The sequence below is a fragment of the Hippopotamus amphibius genome, chromosome 1 (assembly GCF_030028045.1).
Source record: "Hippopotamus amphibius kiboko isolate mHipAmp2 chromosome 1, mHipAmp2.hap2, whole genome shotgun sequence".
NCBI lineage: Eukaryota > Metazoa > Chordata > Mammalia > Artiodactyla > Hippopotamidae > Hippopotamus > Hippopotamus amphibius.
In genome coordinates this window covers 366999-381157 of record NC_080186.1, presented here as the reverse complement: position 1 = coordinate 381157, position 14159 = coordinate 366999, and the positions used below count along the sequence as shown (strand labels likewise).

At 62.0% G+C, this 14159-nt stretch overlaps 1 protein-coding gene across 1 annotated transcript; it reads left to right on the top strand.

Annotated features, from left to right (window-relative positions):
• Positions 1-984: 984 nt before the first annotated feature.
• UBE2J2 (ubiquitin conjugating enzyme E2 J2) lies at positions 985-12697 on the top strand. Its single transcript, XM_057749549.1, has 7 exons — positions 985-1151; positions 4004-4134; positions 6526-6566; positions 10723-10825; positions 10908-11046; positions 11345-11425; positions 12044-12697. Exons 2-7 carry the CDS (start codon positions 4004-4006, stop codon positions 12326-12328), a joined length of 780 nt encoding a protein of 259 aa, XP_057605532.1. The 5' UTR covers positions 985-1151; the 3' UTR covers positions 12329-12697.
• Positions 12698-14159: the final 1462 nt, after the last annotated feature.

Sequence of the window (14159 nt, the reverse complement as noted above, 5' to 3'; positions counted from 1 at the left end):
CTCCCCGGGCACAGCCTGTGGGGGCACACCCCAGCCCCCCACTCACCAGGAAGAGGGGTGGGTAGTCTGCTGGCCTGCCCAGCCCCCCTTTCCAGACCCCCCTGGGTGCCACCCTCACGTGCCCCGAAGTGCAGATGTGAGATACAGATGCCCCCTCCAGGCCCTGCGGGCAGGGCTGTCCGGACGCTGTGGCCGCGGTAGTACCCTCTGCCCCGGGGGCCTTCCCTGCTCCACCTCCCCCGCCCCCAGGGCCGGGGAGGCGACCGTGGGAGCGGAAAGGAGCCGCAGCACGGCGTCCACTGGGGCATAATGACCCCATTCACGGGCTGGGTGGAAAATTCAGTCGAGAAACAGCGCCACTCTTTTTATGAGGGCAGCTCTCCCCCTGGGCAGGGGCTGGGCCGGCTTCCCACGGCGGACCCCACCTGGCGTAGGTTCTGGCGGGGCTCCGGGTCCCACGCATCCCTGAGGCCACCCAGGACTGGACTTTCAGGGCCCCGGGTGGTTCGCCCTCTGGCACCCGGGGACGCAGAGCGCCTCCTGCGATCTCCAGGTAAGCGAGCACAAGGACTGGGCCCCCCGGGCCGGACTGGGCCGGTCGTCTGGAAGGGGGCCGGTGGGAGGGCTGGGGTCCCAGGGACCACGGGCACGCCTGCACCGCGGGAGTCACCCTCTCACAGGGCCTGCCTTCCCGCGGAAGGCCGGCGGTCGTGAGGAGGGAGACGTGCGGGGTGGGGGGGCCTCCTACGGCCGCGGACGCTCCTCGGGCCCCCAGCCGGACAGCGCTGCAGCCGGCGAATCAGACCTGCCGGGGCCTCGGGGCCCGCCCCGCGCAGCTGCTCACCAGTGCGCACGCGCCACTGTTTCCGGCTCACGGGGCAGGAGGGGGCAGCGAGACGCAGGCGCCGGCCGCCCGGCCGCCTAGAGCGGCCGTCCGCAGCTAACCGCGCCCCGGAACCGGAAGCGAGGATGGCCCCCCCCGCCCCGGGAGCGGCCATCTTGGAAGCGGCGGCGGCGGCGGCGGCGGCCGGGCGGGCTCGGTCCCGGCGCGGTGCGGCTGTGCGGCGCGGGCGCCACTCCCGCTCTCTGCTCCGGTCTCGACCACGGCGAGCCTGAGCGCGGCGGCGGCCCACGCGCGGCGACGGGGAGAGGTGAGCGCGCGTCCGCCCCGCTGGAGCTGGCCCGAGCGGCGGGCGGGGGGCGCGGGGCCTCCGCACGGCCCGTCGCCGCCCCGTCCGCGCTCGCGGGGCCCGGCCCGGAGATTCCGTGCGCGGAACCCGAGGTCGGTTACGGCGGGGCGCCCGGGGCTCCGGGCCGGGTCGTCCTCCCTCCGGCCGGCTTGGGGATTCGGGCGGCCACACGGCCGGCGTCGCACGGAGCGGCCTCCCGTTAGTGGCACACTTGCGGGCGCCGTGAGGACGAGCCGGCGCGGAGCTTGGTTGGTGGACGGGCCCTGGGGCTGCGTGCTGGGCTGGGGGACTGCCGTGGAGCCCGCCGCCGCCTCATCCCCGGGCGGTGGGGAGCCGAGGCCGCCTCCCGGTTCACGTCCTCGGGCCCGGGGTGAGCGGCTCGCCGCGCTCCAGCCAGCACCGCGCGGGGGTCCGGGTCTGGTTCGCGGGCCGGGCCGGGCGGCCAGGGCGGCGGGGGTCGGGCTCCGGCCTTTCCGGGCGGCCCGGCCGCCGCAGGGGAGCCTCAGGGCCTCGCGTCGGTGGGAAGGCCAGCCTGGCTGCGGGCGCCGCGCCTGCACCTCGCGCTCGGTGGCCCGCGCCGGCCACGGGCCCTCGCGGAGCACCCGCGCCGGCCACCTCGCGTCCAGGCACAGTTGTACTTGAGTCATGCGCTGCGTTGGCTTGTGTGTGGCAGAGCGGGAACTTCAGGGTGAGCAGTTAAGGAAACAAGTGCTGGGGGGTGGTCTTGCGTTTGGGTTGTCGCTTTCTGTTACTACCTGTCACCCAAGGTGGACCACCTGGCCTGCCTAGCTTGCGGGCGGCGCTGCGAGGAGCCCTCCCCTCCCAGGCTGGTCTTAGCTGCCTTTGGTGGGCACACCGGCCAGTGGTGTCTGGCGGGGCCCGGCGGGCACCTGTGCGGAGCAGAGCTGGGTGGCAGGGAGGCCATCGAAGGGCAGAATGTGGAGGCACTTGACCAGGGGAAGGGGGAGCTTGGCTGGGCGGGGCCTCAGCAAGTTGTCTGCCAGCAGAGGCTGGGCCGGGGAGCCGCCATGCGGTTGGGACGAGCAGGGGGTTGGCACAGGCGGTGTCGGGGGCCAAGGGAGTAGAGGGCGGGCTGACTTGGCAGCCTGCCTTGGTGGTGCTGACGTTTATTTGCTCTGTTCTGGGTGAGTCCTTAAGGGTTGCCATCAGAACTATGTGATGAGAAGGGTCATCTGACTTAAGCAAACAGACTGGAGGAACATGGGGGAGACTGGAAGCCCGGGAGGCCAGTCAGAATCCTCGTGGTAGCTGATGGGCAGCACGGCAGGCCCTGCACCAGGGGTGTGTGGTGGGGATGGGGAGGGTGGGGGAGAACAGGGATCCGGGGCTTAGGGGCCCCAGAGCAGGAAGCAGGGCTGGGCCATGATCCATGGGGGGAACGGCTATGGGTGCCCTGGGGATGTAGAGTGAGACAGGGAGCCCTGGTCAGTGTCTGGGGGGAGAGTGCTGTGCGGAGGATCCCACTGGGCACAAGGGTGGGAACCCATGGCTCTGACGAGGTGAGGTGGGCAGAGGCCGATGGCACGGAAGGCGCGTGCGGGGGGCCTCGGGCTGAGGTGAGGGGCCGGCCTGGCGCGGGGTGGGGTGTGTGTGGGGGGCGGCTCTGGCGAGATCCTGGCCGCTGACATGCTGCGGAGGGCTGGGCTGGGAACACTTGGGCAGAGGGACTCCTCCCTTGCTGCCCCGTCCAGTCGGCCTCCCCTCTAGCCTGGGCGATCCTTTCCATCCTGCGTCGCACACCCATGTGTCCTCCATCTCCAAAGGGTTTTACACCAGTGGCTTTCATGCTTTATTTTTAGTAGCAGAATTTTTTTGCTTTTCTATCTCATATTGTGAGAAATTCTAGTAAGTTAAGTAGGTGGAGCTGGAGCCATTCTGGTGCCTGTGAGAACGGGGAGGCCTGCCTTCCGCACCCCCAACCCGTTCTCCCGCCTCTGGAGCAGACCTGAGGTGTCCCAGGGTCCCCTGATCCAGGCCAGGTCTCTTCTCTTAAACGATGCCTGCTTCCTCCCTTCCCGTCCCCAGCCTTCCGTGCCGTCCTGTGCCATCATGTTCCTCCCACGCCATCCCGTCTGTCCCATCTGTCCGTCCCATCCGTCCTCTGCTGGGCCACCAGGGTGACCTTTCTCACAGAAGATCTAATTTACCTTAAGACTTGGGCCTAAAACCTTTGTGGGCACCACTTGGCGGCCTGGCCTCACGTCCCTGGTTGGCCGCGGCGGCCACTGTTGACAGTGCTTCGGCTCCTGTTGTGGTGACCCAGTGTCCTGGACACAGTACACTTCCTTACCTCTGCCCGTCCAGCTGCTGCTTCCTCCTCTACCCAGCACGTGTGTCTGAGTCTCTCTGGGGTCCCCATCTCTCCAGTCCCAGAGAGAGGCTCTTCCTCTGCTCCCCTGTTCCTCCATCCACCTGTGTCCAGTGCTAAATGGGCTGCAAAGTGTTTAACCACAGGCTTGGGCGGGGGGTGGGGGTAACACCACTTGGCAAAGCACGGGGGAGATGCACACATGGCAGGCAGCCGGGGCTGGCTTCAGCACATCTGTGCCCACGACCCTCGGAAGCAGAGGTCTTTCTCCCTGTGGAGGTTCTTTGAGGACAGGGGCGAGGCTGCAGGGGCTTTCTTAAGTTTTATGTCTGATGACGTTGCATCAGTGAAGGTCCTTGCAGGGCAGACGGGAAAGGAGGCTCTGCAAGGCCCTCGGGGGTCCTGGGCCTCCACCCTGGGTGGCAGAGGGGCGGGCGGCGGGGCCGCCTCTGTCTGTTGTCAGCATGGCCCTTGTCTTCCCCAGATGAGCGGCAACAGCGGCAAGAGAGCCCCGACGACAGCGACGCAGCGCCTGAAGCAGGACTACCTCCGGATCAAGAAAGACCCCGTGCCGTACATCTGTGCCGAGCCCCTGCCCTCCAACATCCTCGAGTGGTGAGCCGCGCCTCCTCCGCCCGTGCCTGTGCCCCCGGCTTCTCCGGGGCTGGGCTGGGTGGGCCGTCCCGGTGCCGGGAAGGGGCTTCCGCGCCCTCGTCAGGTGTGAGCGGCCTGTGAGGCCTGCAGACGCTCTCGGGTCATCTCCGTGACGGGCAGCAGCCGGGGACGTGGCGGGCTGCCCTTGACCCCCCTGCACGCTGGGGCCGGAGAGAAGCTCCTTCCGTCCTGGGCCTGCAGGCCTCACGGCTGTTGGAGAAGCTACACGTTCTAGACTCTGCTCTGCTCTTTGCTTCTTGGTGCTGTGAGGTGTCGTGTCCTGCTTTGGCGAGTTGGTGACAGAGGGGGCAGGGTCCTGAGGCTCCAGCTCTATGCCTTGTGAACACGCGTTTCATAGGAACTCCCGCCGTGTGACAGGAGGGCTGCCCTTACCGGGCTTGTTGGTGATTTTGTGAGAAAGTGTAGGGCTGAAGTATTAAGAAGCTTTCATTGTCTTCTTGTTTGAAGGGTATCTTATGTTCGATCTGACCGAGGACTTTAAAAATTTTTTTAAAATCCAGCGAAAAGAGATGTGAGTTAAAAAAGAAGTTTGTTCCAGGTTGGGCAGGTGTTCAAGGATTCTGGGTCTTCATCCCTCGGCTTGCAGAGCAGGGCCAGTGCTGGCAGGTGGGGCGGAGGGTCTCAGGCCAGCCTTGGCGTGTGGGGGAGGCATCAGTGTTGCAGCAGCGCTCTCCCTGCTTCCAGACGACAAAAACCAAGTGTGGCTCCCAGGACACAGTTGGCAGAGGGACGGACGGGTTCCACGGCAGTCGAGGGGACATCCTTGTTGTGTGGGCCCTTCCTGCATGTGAGTCGGGGTCCCAGGTTCCATCCTTCGCTAGGAGGACCCGCTGCAAAGGGAGAGGCTCGGGGCACAGTCCATTGGAGATCAGCACAGCTTCCCCTCCTGCAGTGAGCTGTGGTAAGCCGTGTGAGGTGCCAGCCCACCAGGGAAGCCTATTTGGGACTAAGCACCAGGGATTTCAGTGGGGCGGGTCACGGGCACCTCTGCCTGGTGCCCGCCGGTGTTGCAGACTCCTAGCAGGACAGCAGGCGTCTTCCCAGCAGTAACCACGGTCTCTGCACAGACAGCTGAGGTGCGTTAGGGTGATGCGACCCCTGGAACTCAGTTCAGTTCCAGACGCCGGCTGAGGACAGCCGTGTCAGGCCTGTTGCGTGGGCTCTTTGGCTCGGCTGTGGGTGTCTGTCCCCTCAGCTGGTGGAAGTGGAAGAGGCCTTTCCTCCGAGCCTTCCTCGCTTGCTGCCCCAGGACTGCCGGGCGTCCTCGGAGCACTGCTCACCGGCCCTTCCCGGTGTCCTCAGAGCGGGCACAGGAATTGGGAGCAGTAACAAACTCAGGCCACGTCCCCCGGTGTGTTCCCGGTCTGCGGACGTAGGACGACCGTATTTTCTGAGTCAGACGTATCAGGCAGCAGAGGGCAGGGGTTGTCACAGTGTCCCGGGGGAAGCAGTGTTTGGAGAGGTGGTTACTGACATGTGCACGGTGTTGTGTCTGGTTGTGTCTGGTCTGGTATTTTTGGTTTGTTTCACTTTCTTTTTTGTGCTTTTCTGTTTCCTTTGAAAATTCATAAACTCAGGGAATTCCCTGGGGGTCCAGTTGTTAGGAGTCTGCGCTCTCACTGCCAGGGGCCCGGATTCAGTCCCTGGTTGGGGAACTAAAATCCCACAATCCACGAGGTGCGGCCAGAAAAAAAAACATTCATAAGCTCAAATGCTTCTTGACGTAGAGATGAAGCCTCGTTTATTTGCATGGAGAGCAGAGTCCATGGGGTCTGGTGCTCCTGATCTGAGGCTCCTTCCCTTTGAGGACTCTGGTGACAATCGTGGGCTGTCCCTGCCCCTCCTGCTGGAGGACAGCTGCTCTGAGGTCGCGTCTGGTTCTTCCAGGATGTCAGGGCTGGGGACAGCCTCTGCGTGTCTCCAGCTGTTCCCGGGTTAACTACTGCGTGATATTTGGGCGTGCAGAAGAATACCAGGTTTCAGGTGCATCTCAAGAGTAAACTGTGAAGTTAATTTTTAAAGTGTCAGCTGATGTTAACGGTTGGAGGGGATTAGCCTTTCCACGTCGTGTTGTAGATACGAAAATACGTCGTGGAAAGCTCGGAAGACACGGCTCCTCTGATTCCGTGTTAGAGCGACTCACACGCCAGTAGCTGGAGAAACCGCAGGGCTGGGAGCTGTGTCGCTGGTCGGGTTCACCCTTCAGCTCACCTGCGGGGTGTCTGTGAGCGTCTAGTTTTGGGTGGGCGCTAAAGACCCCAGCCTTGGAGTGACACAGGTTCTGGAGCATTTGCCATCCCCGAAGCCAACTGATTTTCTTCCCTCCCACAGGCACTATGTGGTCCGAGGCCCTGAGGTGACTCCCTATGAAGGTAAGTCTTTGCTCTGAGTTAGACAAGCAAGAGGTGGCGTCTGTGTTCCGAACAGACCTTGCCCGGGAAACACCTTCTGTTTGTAAACAACACTCTTTCTGGTTTGGCTGTGCGTGAGGTAGACTGCATGCGTTTGGGGCTTGTTCTGGCTTCCTCCAGGTTCTAGGGGTGTTTGCTCAGGGTTTGGTTTTGCCGATGTGTTTCCGTCCTCAGGGACCGCTCAAAGTACCGAACTCACTCGGCCTCTGACGTCAGTGGGTCAGAGCTGGGAGAGCAGATGGGGGGAACGTAAGACCGACCTGTGTGTTGTTGAAGGAAAGAAAGTCGTTTCCTCAGTGCTCACTCTGTGCTGAGTGCTCTGAGGGGTGGCCCCCTATGCAGGTGGGGCCCTCAAGTGTGGGGCCCGCGGGGCCTGCTGTGGTCCGGGATGCCGCCCAGTGTCCTCTGGTGTTTGCAGAGAGACCTTGGAGCTGTCGGTCAGCGAGTCTCCAGGGACCCGGGGGGAGCCCGGCGCCAGCCTCCAGGTGGAGGTGGGGCCCAGGGCAGATCTGTGGCCACGCGGGCAGCTCTCTAGCCCCCGGGCCCTGGCTTCAGGTGGCCAGAGCAGCATGCCTGTGTCTTCCTGCTGTGGGTTTGCATACAGTTTCCCTAGAGGACTCGTGCTGCTGGGGAGGAGGTGCGGGTGCTCTCCCTAACCCTCTGGCTTGGCAGATGAGTCACTAGCCTCCCAGGACTCTTGTGGCCCAGGAGTCCCTGTTGGGGGATGGCCTGTCCAAGGGAAACAGTGTGAAGAAGCGTATCTGTGGGGTGGGCGTGTCATTACCACAGGGCAGTGGGCTTGGCCAACGGCCTTGCCTGGGGTTGCAGGGGACGGGGCGGAAGCCAGGCTGCTTGTTTTTAACAAACTTGCATAAACACCAAGAACGAGTGGTGTTCTCTTGCAAGTAGGATTATGCCTGGTTTTAAAGTTTTCTTCATCTTTGTGGTTTTAGTGGTTGCCACATAATAGTGAACACTTATGAGGTGTGTGACCAGATATCTCCTCACTGCCGCGCCCCCCCCCCCCCCCCCCCCACTAGCTAAAACTGTTGCTGGTGTGAGGCTGACCCCTGGGCAGGGTGGAGGTGGCAGGCAGAGGAGAGGGCAGCCCTGAGTGGGGGTGTGGGGGCTAGGAAGAGAGGGGGACCCCTGTCCCCCAGCCCCTCTGACTCTGGTTAAAAAGCCCTCCTTTTCTAGACCCAGCCCTGTCACTTTTTTTTTTTTACATATTTATGTATGTGTGTATGTATTTATGGCTGTGTTGGGTCTTCATTGCTGTGTGCGGGCTTTCTCTAGTTGTGGTGAGCAGGGGCTACTCTTCGTTGTGGTGCGCAGGCTTCTCATTACAGTGGCTTCTCGTTGTGGAGCACGGGCTTCAGTATTGTGTCATGCCGGCTCAGTAGTTGTGGCTCACAGACTCTAGAGCGCAGGCTCAGTAGTTGGGGCGCACGGGCTTAGTTGCTCCGCAGCATGTGGGATCTTCCCAGACCAGGGCTTGAACCTGTGTCCCCTGCACTGGCAGGCAGATTCTTAACCACTGCGTCACCAGGGAAGCCCCAGCCCTGTCACTCTTGCTTTCATTTGTCTGTCTGCGCTCCTGTGTGTCCCTGCTGTTCGTGGTCCTCAGGCTGGGGAGATCCCTGTTCTCCTTATAAAGGTTTCCTTTGGAGACCAAAGCCTCCTCCGCTGCCCCCCCTCCTCCACTGCCCCCCTCCACTCTGCCCCAGTGCCCTCCTCCCCTTTTCCCCTCAGCACCTGCTGTTGTGCCCTCTCCTGATGCCTGTCCCCTCCTCAGCTCAGGGCTCTATCTGCAGCCCCCTCCTCTGCCAGCTCTGTTCCCATCAGGGTCTCCAAGGGACCCTCAGGACTGCTGTCCCTGATGGGTGGCTTTCAGGCCTCAGGGTCTGGGCCCGTGTGGACTCTGGCTCCCCCCTCATTTGCTCCTCTGACTTGTGGACGTCCTGACCCTTCCCTCCCACGTCCACGTCTGTCTGGCTCTCTGTCGGTTGCCCCCGACCCCATCCTTGTCTGGACTCTGCCGGTGCTGCTCCAGACACACTAGGCTCACGGTTCAGGTGGGCTTCCCGGTAGTACACGAGTGTGATCTGTGTCTAGAGATTGCACATCATCCCACTAAAACCCTGACAGAGTATTTTGTAGATGTGTGCAGGCTGATTCTAAAAATGGGTCCTAAAACTTACATGGAAAGGCGAAGGGCTTAGAATAGCTAAAATAGTTTTTTAAAATAATAAAGCAGGAGTCCACCGTACCTGGTTCTGAGACTCGTGGTGCGTTGTGTTGGCTGGGCTGTGTGGTGGCTGTGGAGGGAGGTGCGGGTTCCGGGGTGAAGCAGGGCCCTGGGGTCGCCCCACACAGCTGCACCGAAAGCGGATCGGGGGCGGTTCTCCTAGGTCTCCTCCCGGGGCCGGGTGCTCTCGGTGGTGTCTGTCTGTCCTGGGACTTGGTGTCCAAGGACGCTTGTGATGAAGCCAGAGGAGAGGCCCCTTCCTCCTGCAGCCCCCCTCCGGGCCTCCCACGCCTGCACCTCCTGGGCCGGGATGGACCCTCTGGGCGTGAGAACAGCAGGCCCCGCCCCCGGCCCTGCCTGAGCCCCTTGGTGAGCTTGGCCGCCCCCGCCCCCGGGCCCCGGCGGGTGTTGCCACGCCCCCGCCCCTCCCCCCCGGCCGAGGCAGCCGCCTGTGTCCCTGCGTGTGAGCCCCGCCCCCTTCCCGGTCGGGACGGGTCGGGACTGCGGCTGCGTGAGGTCTGCGCCTGCGCGGTCTCAGCTTCTCGCGGGCGCTTCCTGCTCCTCGGGGGCCGAGCGCGTCTCCGCCGTCTGCGCTTGTAGCTCGGCTGTTCTCCGTGCCGGGGGTGCGGCTGTGCTCCAGCGTCGTGTCCAGAGGTGGTCCCTCGCTGGAGGGCTTTCCGCGTGCCGAGCTGCCCTCGCAGGTGACACTGGCCCCGTCGCCCCTGCACCGCCGGCAGCGAGAGTGGAAGTGAGCGCACCAGGCGGCGGGAGGCCTTCCCCGGGCGGGCGCTGGAGCAGAGGCCTGCGGCGCTGAGGGGCCGCAGGGAGCCCCATGGGGGGAGGACAGGGCAGTGCCCCACGCCTCGCCGGGAATCGCGTCAAGTGCACGTTCGGCCCCGCCCGTCTGGGTGGGCCCGAGGCTCTGCATTTCCATCAGGCGCCCAGGTGCTGCCCTGAGAGCAAGGGTGTGAGGCCTCCAGTGGGGACGGGCTGGTGGGGCCTGGAGCTGGTGGACAGGGAGGGAGGCAGGGGGCTGCCTCTGTGGGAAGGTGGGGCCAGTGGGATTTGTGATGGAGCAGGTGTGATGACGTGGACCAGGGCCCCCCAGAGTTTCGTCTTAGGAACTAAGAAAATGGCGTTGCTGCTCGAGGGAAAGAGCAGGAATCTGTTTTGGCCCCGCCCGGGGCCGTGGTGCCGGGGCGCGCAGTACGTGGGTCTGGAGTTGGGCGAGGCTCAGGAGGTGCCGCTGTGGTGATTCCCAGAGCGCTGGTGATGGGGCAGAGCACCAGACGGAGCCGGGCACGGGTGGAGCTCGAGGACTGGTTGTGAGGCCTGAGAGGGGGTCCCGTGGCCCAGCGGGGACTTCTGGGGACTCCGAGGTCAGGGATTTTACACAAAGGAGAGGGAGCAGCTGGCAGGTCTTGGAGGAGAGCACGGGTCAGGGTTTTGTTTGTGTACTTGTTTTTTTTGGCGGGGGTGGGGGAATGACGGCGGGTTTGCCTGCTGCTGAGTGTGGTTTGGTGGAGAAGGAGAGGCAGGTGGTGCAGGAATGAAGGGACCGGAGTAGCAGCCGCTCTGGGGGATGGATGTGGGGCCAGCAGGGAGCCTGTGCAGTTCTGTCCTGAGGCTCTGCTCTGGGGGAGGGGGACACGGAAGGGAGAAGGGGCGTGCCGTCGGCAGTGGGGTGAAGGCCCCTGGGTTGGCGGTCATGAGCCCTGGTGGGACGCGTGTGTTCCAGGGATAGTCGGCTGGTGGGCAGGGGGTGGGGAGAGCTAGCTGGGTGGGGGCGGGGTGGGCCGGGAGACTGAGGGCAGTGAGGGCTGGTCGCACTCTGGACAATGACAGGGCTCCTTCTCTGTTCTGATGCAGGTGGCTATTATCATGGAAAACTAATTTTTCCCAGAGAATTTCCTTTTAAACCTCCTAGTATTTATATGATAACTCCCAATGGAAGATTTAAGTGCAATACAAGGTAAGGCGTCCCCGTGGCGCTTCTGAAGTGGGCCTGGGGTCCTGAGGACTGTGCACCCCTTTGACTGGGTCCCTTTCTTCAGGCTGTGTCTTTCCATCACGGATTTCCACCCAGACACGTGGAACCCGGCCTGGTCCGTGTCCACCATCCTGACAGGGCTCCTGAGCTTCATGGTGGAGAAGGGCCCCACCCTGGGCAGCATCGAGACATCAGACTTCACGGTGAGCTGGGCAGGAGGGTGGTCTCCTCAGCTATTGCACCCAGTCAGGGTAGCGACTTCTGTTACCTGGCCTTTGGCTCTCCACCATTTTAAGTGGGGGTCATGTCTAACGTCATCAGTTGACGATACGGGAAGGTAAACAGCCTTAGGAGACCACACCTCAGTTTGTCCTGAGGAGCACGCTTGCGGAGTGCTTTCCACAACAGGAAGAGAGCAGCCCTGGACTGTCAGTCTGCTTTTAGAACGTGAAAGAATTGAAATTAGCCTTTGGGCTGATATTTCCTTCTTTTTCTTCCTAGAAAAGACAACTGGCTGCACAAAGTTTAGTGTTTAATTTAAAAGACAAAGTGTTTTGTGAATTATTTCCTGAAGTCGTGGAGGTAAGAAAGCATAAGTTGGCCATTAGTTTTGCTTTCCCCCTGTCAGGAATACTTTGATTCAGTATTTCCAAAGAGAACGTGTGCTTGTGTGTGTCCCTGTGCTGTGGACTGTGTGTGTGGGGGCGGGGGGGGGGCTCGTTTAGGTGCAGACGGGCAGGTGCAGCAGACCTGCCCCTCTCCTCGGGGTGCCTGGGGCCTGGATGGTGGGTCAGAGGTGGGGTGAGATCAGGGGAAGGTCGCAGGCCTGCCAAGGTCCTGGGTGGGCCAGGAGTGAAGGGCGGGGACGCCCCCTGGTCTTGGTGGCAGAGCGGAGAATGTGGCCGTGAGCAGGGAGGCTGAGCCGCACGGAGCTCGGGGCCCTGGTGGTTCGGAGTAGCTCGGACCTGGCTCAGTCCTGGTGCGTGAGATGCGGGCTTGGTGATTTGGGCAAGTCGTGTGGTCCCCGCATCTGTCAACAGGATTAACAGTGGCACCGCCTCCGAGGGCAGGTGTCAGGATGAAACACGGGGCCATTGACCACGGACCCTGCAGGGTCTCTGTGGTAGACTGCAGCCCCCTCCAGGGCCCTGAGGGAACTGACTTCTTTAAACCAACCCTTGTCTCTCGTTTTTCTCTTAGGAAATTAAGCAAAAACAGAAAGCACAAGACGAACTCAGTAGCAGACCCCAGGCTCTCCCCTTACCGGACGTAGTTCCAGACGGGGAGACACACCACGGCCAGAACGGGCTTCCGCTCCTCAACGGGCACGCGCCGGGGGCTGGGCCGCACCTTGTGGGGCTCCAGCAGGCCAACCGGCACCACGGACTCCTGGGCGGCGCCCTGGCGAACTTGTTTGTTATCGTTGGGTTTGCGGCCTTCGCCTACACGGTCAAGTACGTGCTGAGAAGCATAGCGCAGGAGTGAGCCCCCGCCACGACCAGCAGAGGTGGTCGGAGACAAGGGATGCTGGGCCCGAGCTCAACGTGGGCTGGCTGGACGCGCTGCCAAGCACAGGACGGGCCTGCCCGACTGCTGGGGTTAGCTTTTTAAAAACCTTTAAGAGGAAAACAAAAACCAAAGTGTGTCGTTTGGATTTGGAGGAGACGAGATTCCCAGTCCCCCTTCTCGCCCTGGCGTCTGTCGGGGGCTGTCGGGCTCCGTGTCCACGAGGAGGCCTCACGCTTTGGTTTTATAGCTTATCTCCTGTATTGTCTTTTGGACCTGTTTTAGTAACCTGTTTTTCATTTTATTAGATTTGGTCACTTAAAAATATAAAACTCGATGCCTATCCAACATTCTGTGTGCATTCTTAGTGTGGAGCTCTGACTCGGCAGGCAGGGCTGGGGTCCACGGCCCAGGGACGGCCACGGGTGGGTCAGGGGACGTGGGCTTTGGTGTTTGTGTTCACTTAGAGTGAAGCAGGTACCTCCTGGGAAAGCGCCTGTGCTGTATTTTGCTGAAGTTGAGAATCTGCTTCTTTTCTGACCACAGGCTGTCACAGGGGCTGAGCTCTGCGTCCTGCGTGGTCGCGCTGCTGGCTTTCCCTCACCCCTCTCCCTGGCCCCGGGCCTCCTGAAGGTTCCCACGTGCTGCGCTGGTGGAGCGAGGAGACCCCCAGCGGCCCCTGGGTCCCACCCGCCAGGCGGGCTCTGTACACGTGGTCCAGACCTTTGGTTTGCCCTGGAGACAGGCTCACATGTCCTGAGGCTGCTGCCCGGGGAGGACGGCCGGGTTCAGGGGCAGCACCGGTGGCGCCATTGCAGGGCTGGGACCCGTGACTCCCTGGGTCGCCGACATCTTCCTGTTCTACGTCACTGCGTAATGATGTCACCTGCACAGTGTTTGGAAGGTGCTGTGTCTGGGAGCCGGTGGACGACATGCTGTGACCTCACTCCAGACGCTGGTGGGGAAGCTGCTTGCAGCTGGGCGTTGGTGCATCTTTGATGTTCTTTGTTTTTTGATAAACTTACTTAAAATTGCTCTTTGATTTATCACTTGTGTGTATTCAACTCACTCTTGTGCAAAAAGTCTTTCATTTTGTCTTTGTTCCTATATTCTTTGTTCTTGGGGTCTGTGAACCACGAGACCCTCTCCGCCCAGCGCTGGGGTAGCCCATGGGCGGGCCTGTGGGGCCGGAGCTGCTGCGTCTGCCCCACGGTGGACTCTGGTGGCAGTGCTGCTCTGCTGGGCCCGGACCACGGCATGTGCGGCCCTACCGGGCCTCCCTCCGTCACTGCCGGCCCATGGGTGCGTCTGTGGAGGTCAGTGTCCCTTCCAGACGCACTGTGTTTTCCTGACGTTCCTGGGAGGCAGAACGTTTTAGCAAATAGAAATTACTTGACGCTTTTTTTTTTTTTCCTGTGCGTGAAATCTGAACTTTTAAAAACCCTTAGAGGATCAGACCTGTGCTGTCCAGAGGTTGCCCCCGGTGGCTTGCTGTCTGATGTGACCCCAAATAAAAGATGACCTTGTCCTGTCGGGCTTGTGTCTCTCCCTCAGAAGGGTCCCCATGCCCGGGTTTGAGGTGTCACCCAGCAGATGCAGCCCAGAGGTCTTGGTCTGAGAGGCTGGGATGGCTCTCCCTGGGCGGTGGGTGGGCAGCCTGCTGGGGCTGTGCCAGGGCTCTGAAGTCCTGTTCTTAGCCTCTGGAGTTGGGGTGTCCGAGGTCGGGTCGCATGCAGCTGGCCTGAGCCTCCCTGGGGGCAGTTGGAGGGCCGTGGCTGAGAGACGTGGCGCCTCAAGCGCAGTCTCCCTT

Excerpts from the sequence above, each read along its gene's own strand:
- UBE2J2 (XM_057749549.1), top strand. The coding sequence starts at position 4,004 with ATGAGCGGCAACAGCGGCAAGAGAGCCCCGACGACAGCGACGCAGCGC. Across the intron at positions 10,826-10,907 it reads AGATTTAAGTGCAATACAAG|GCTGTGTCTTTCCATCACGG; the intron begins GTAAGGCGTCCC and ends CCCTTTCTTCAG. Across the intron at positions 11,047-11,344 it reads TCGAGACATCAGACTTCACG|AAAAGACAACTGGCTGCACA; the intron begins GTGAGCTGGGCA and ends TTTTCTTCCTAG.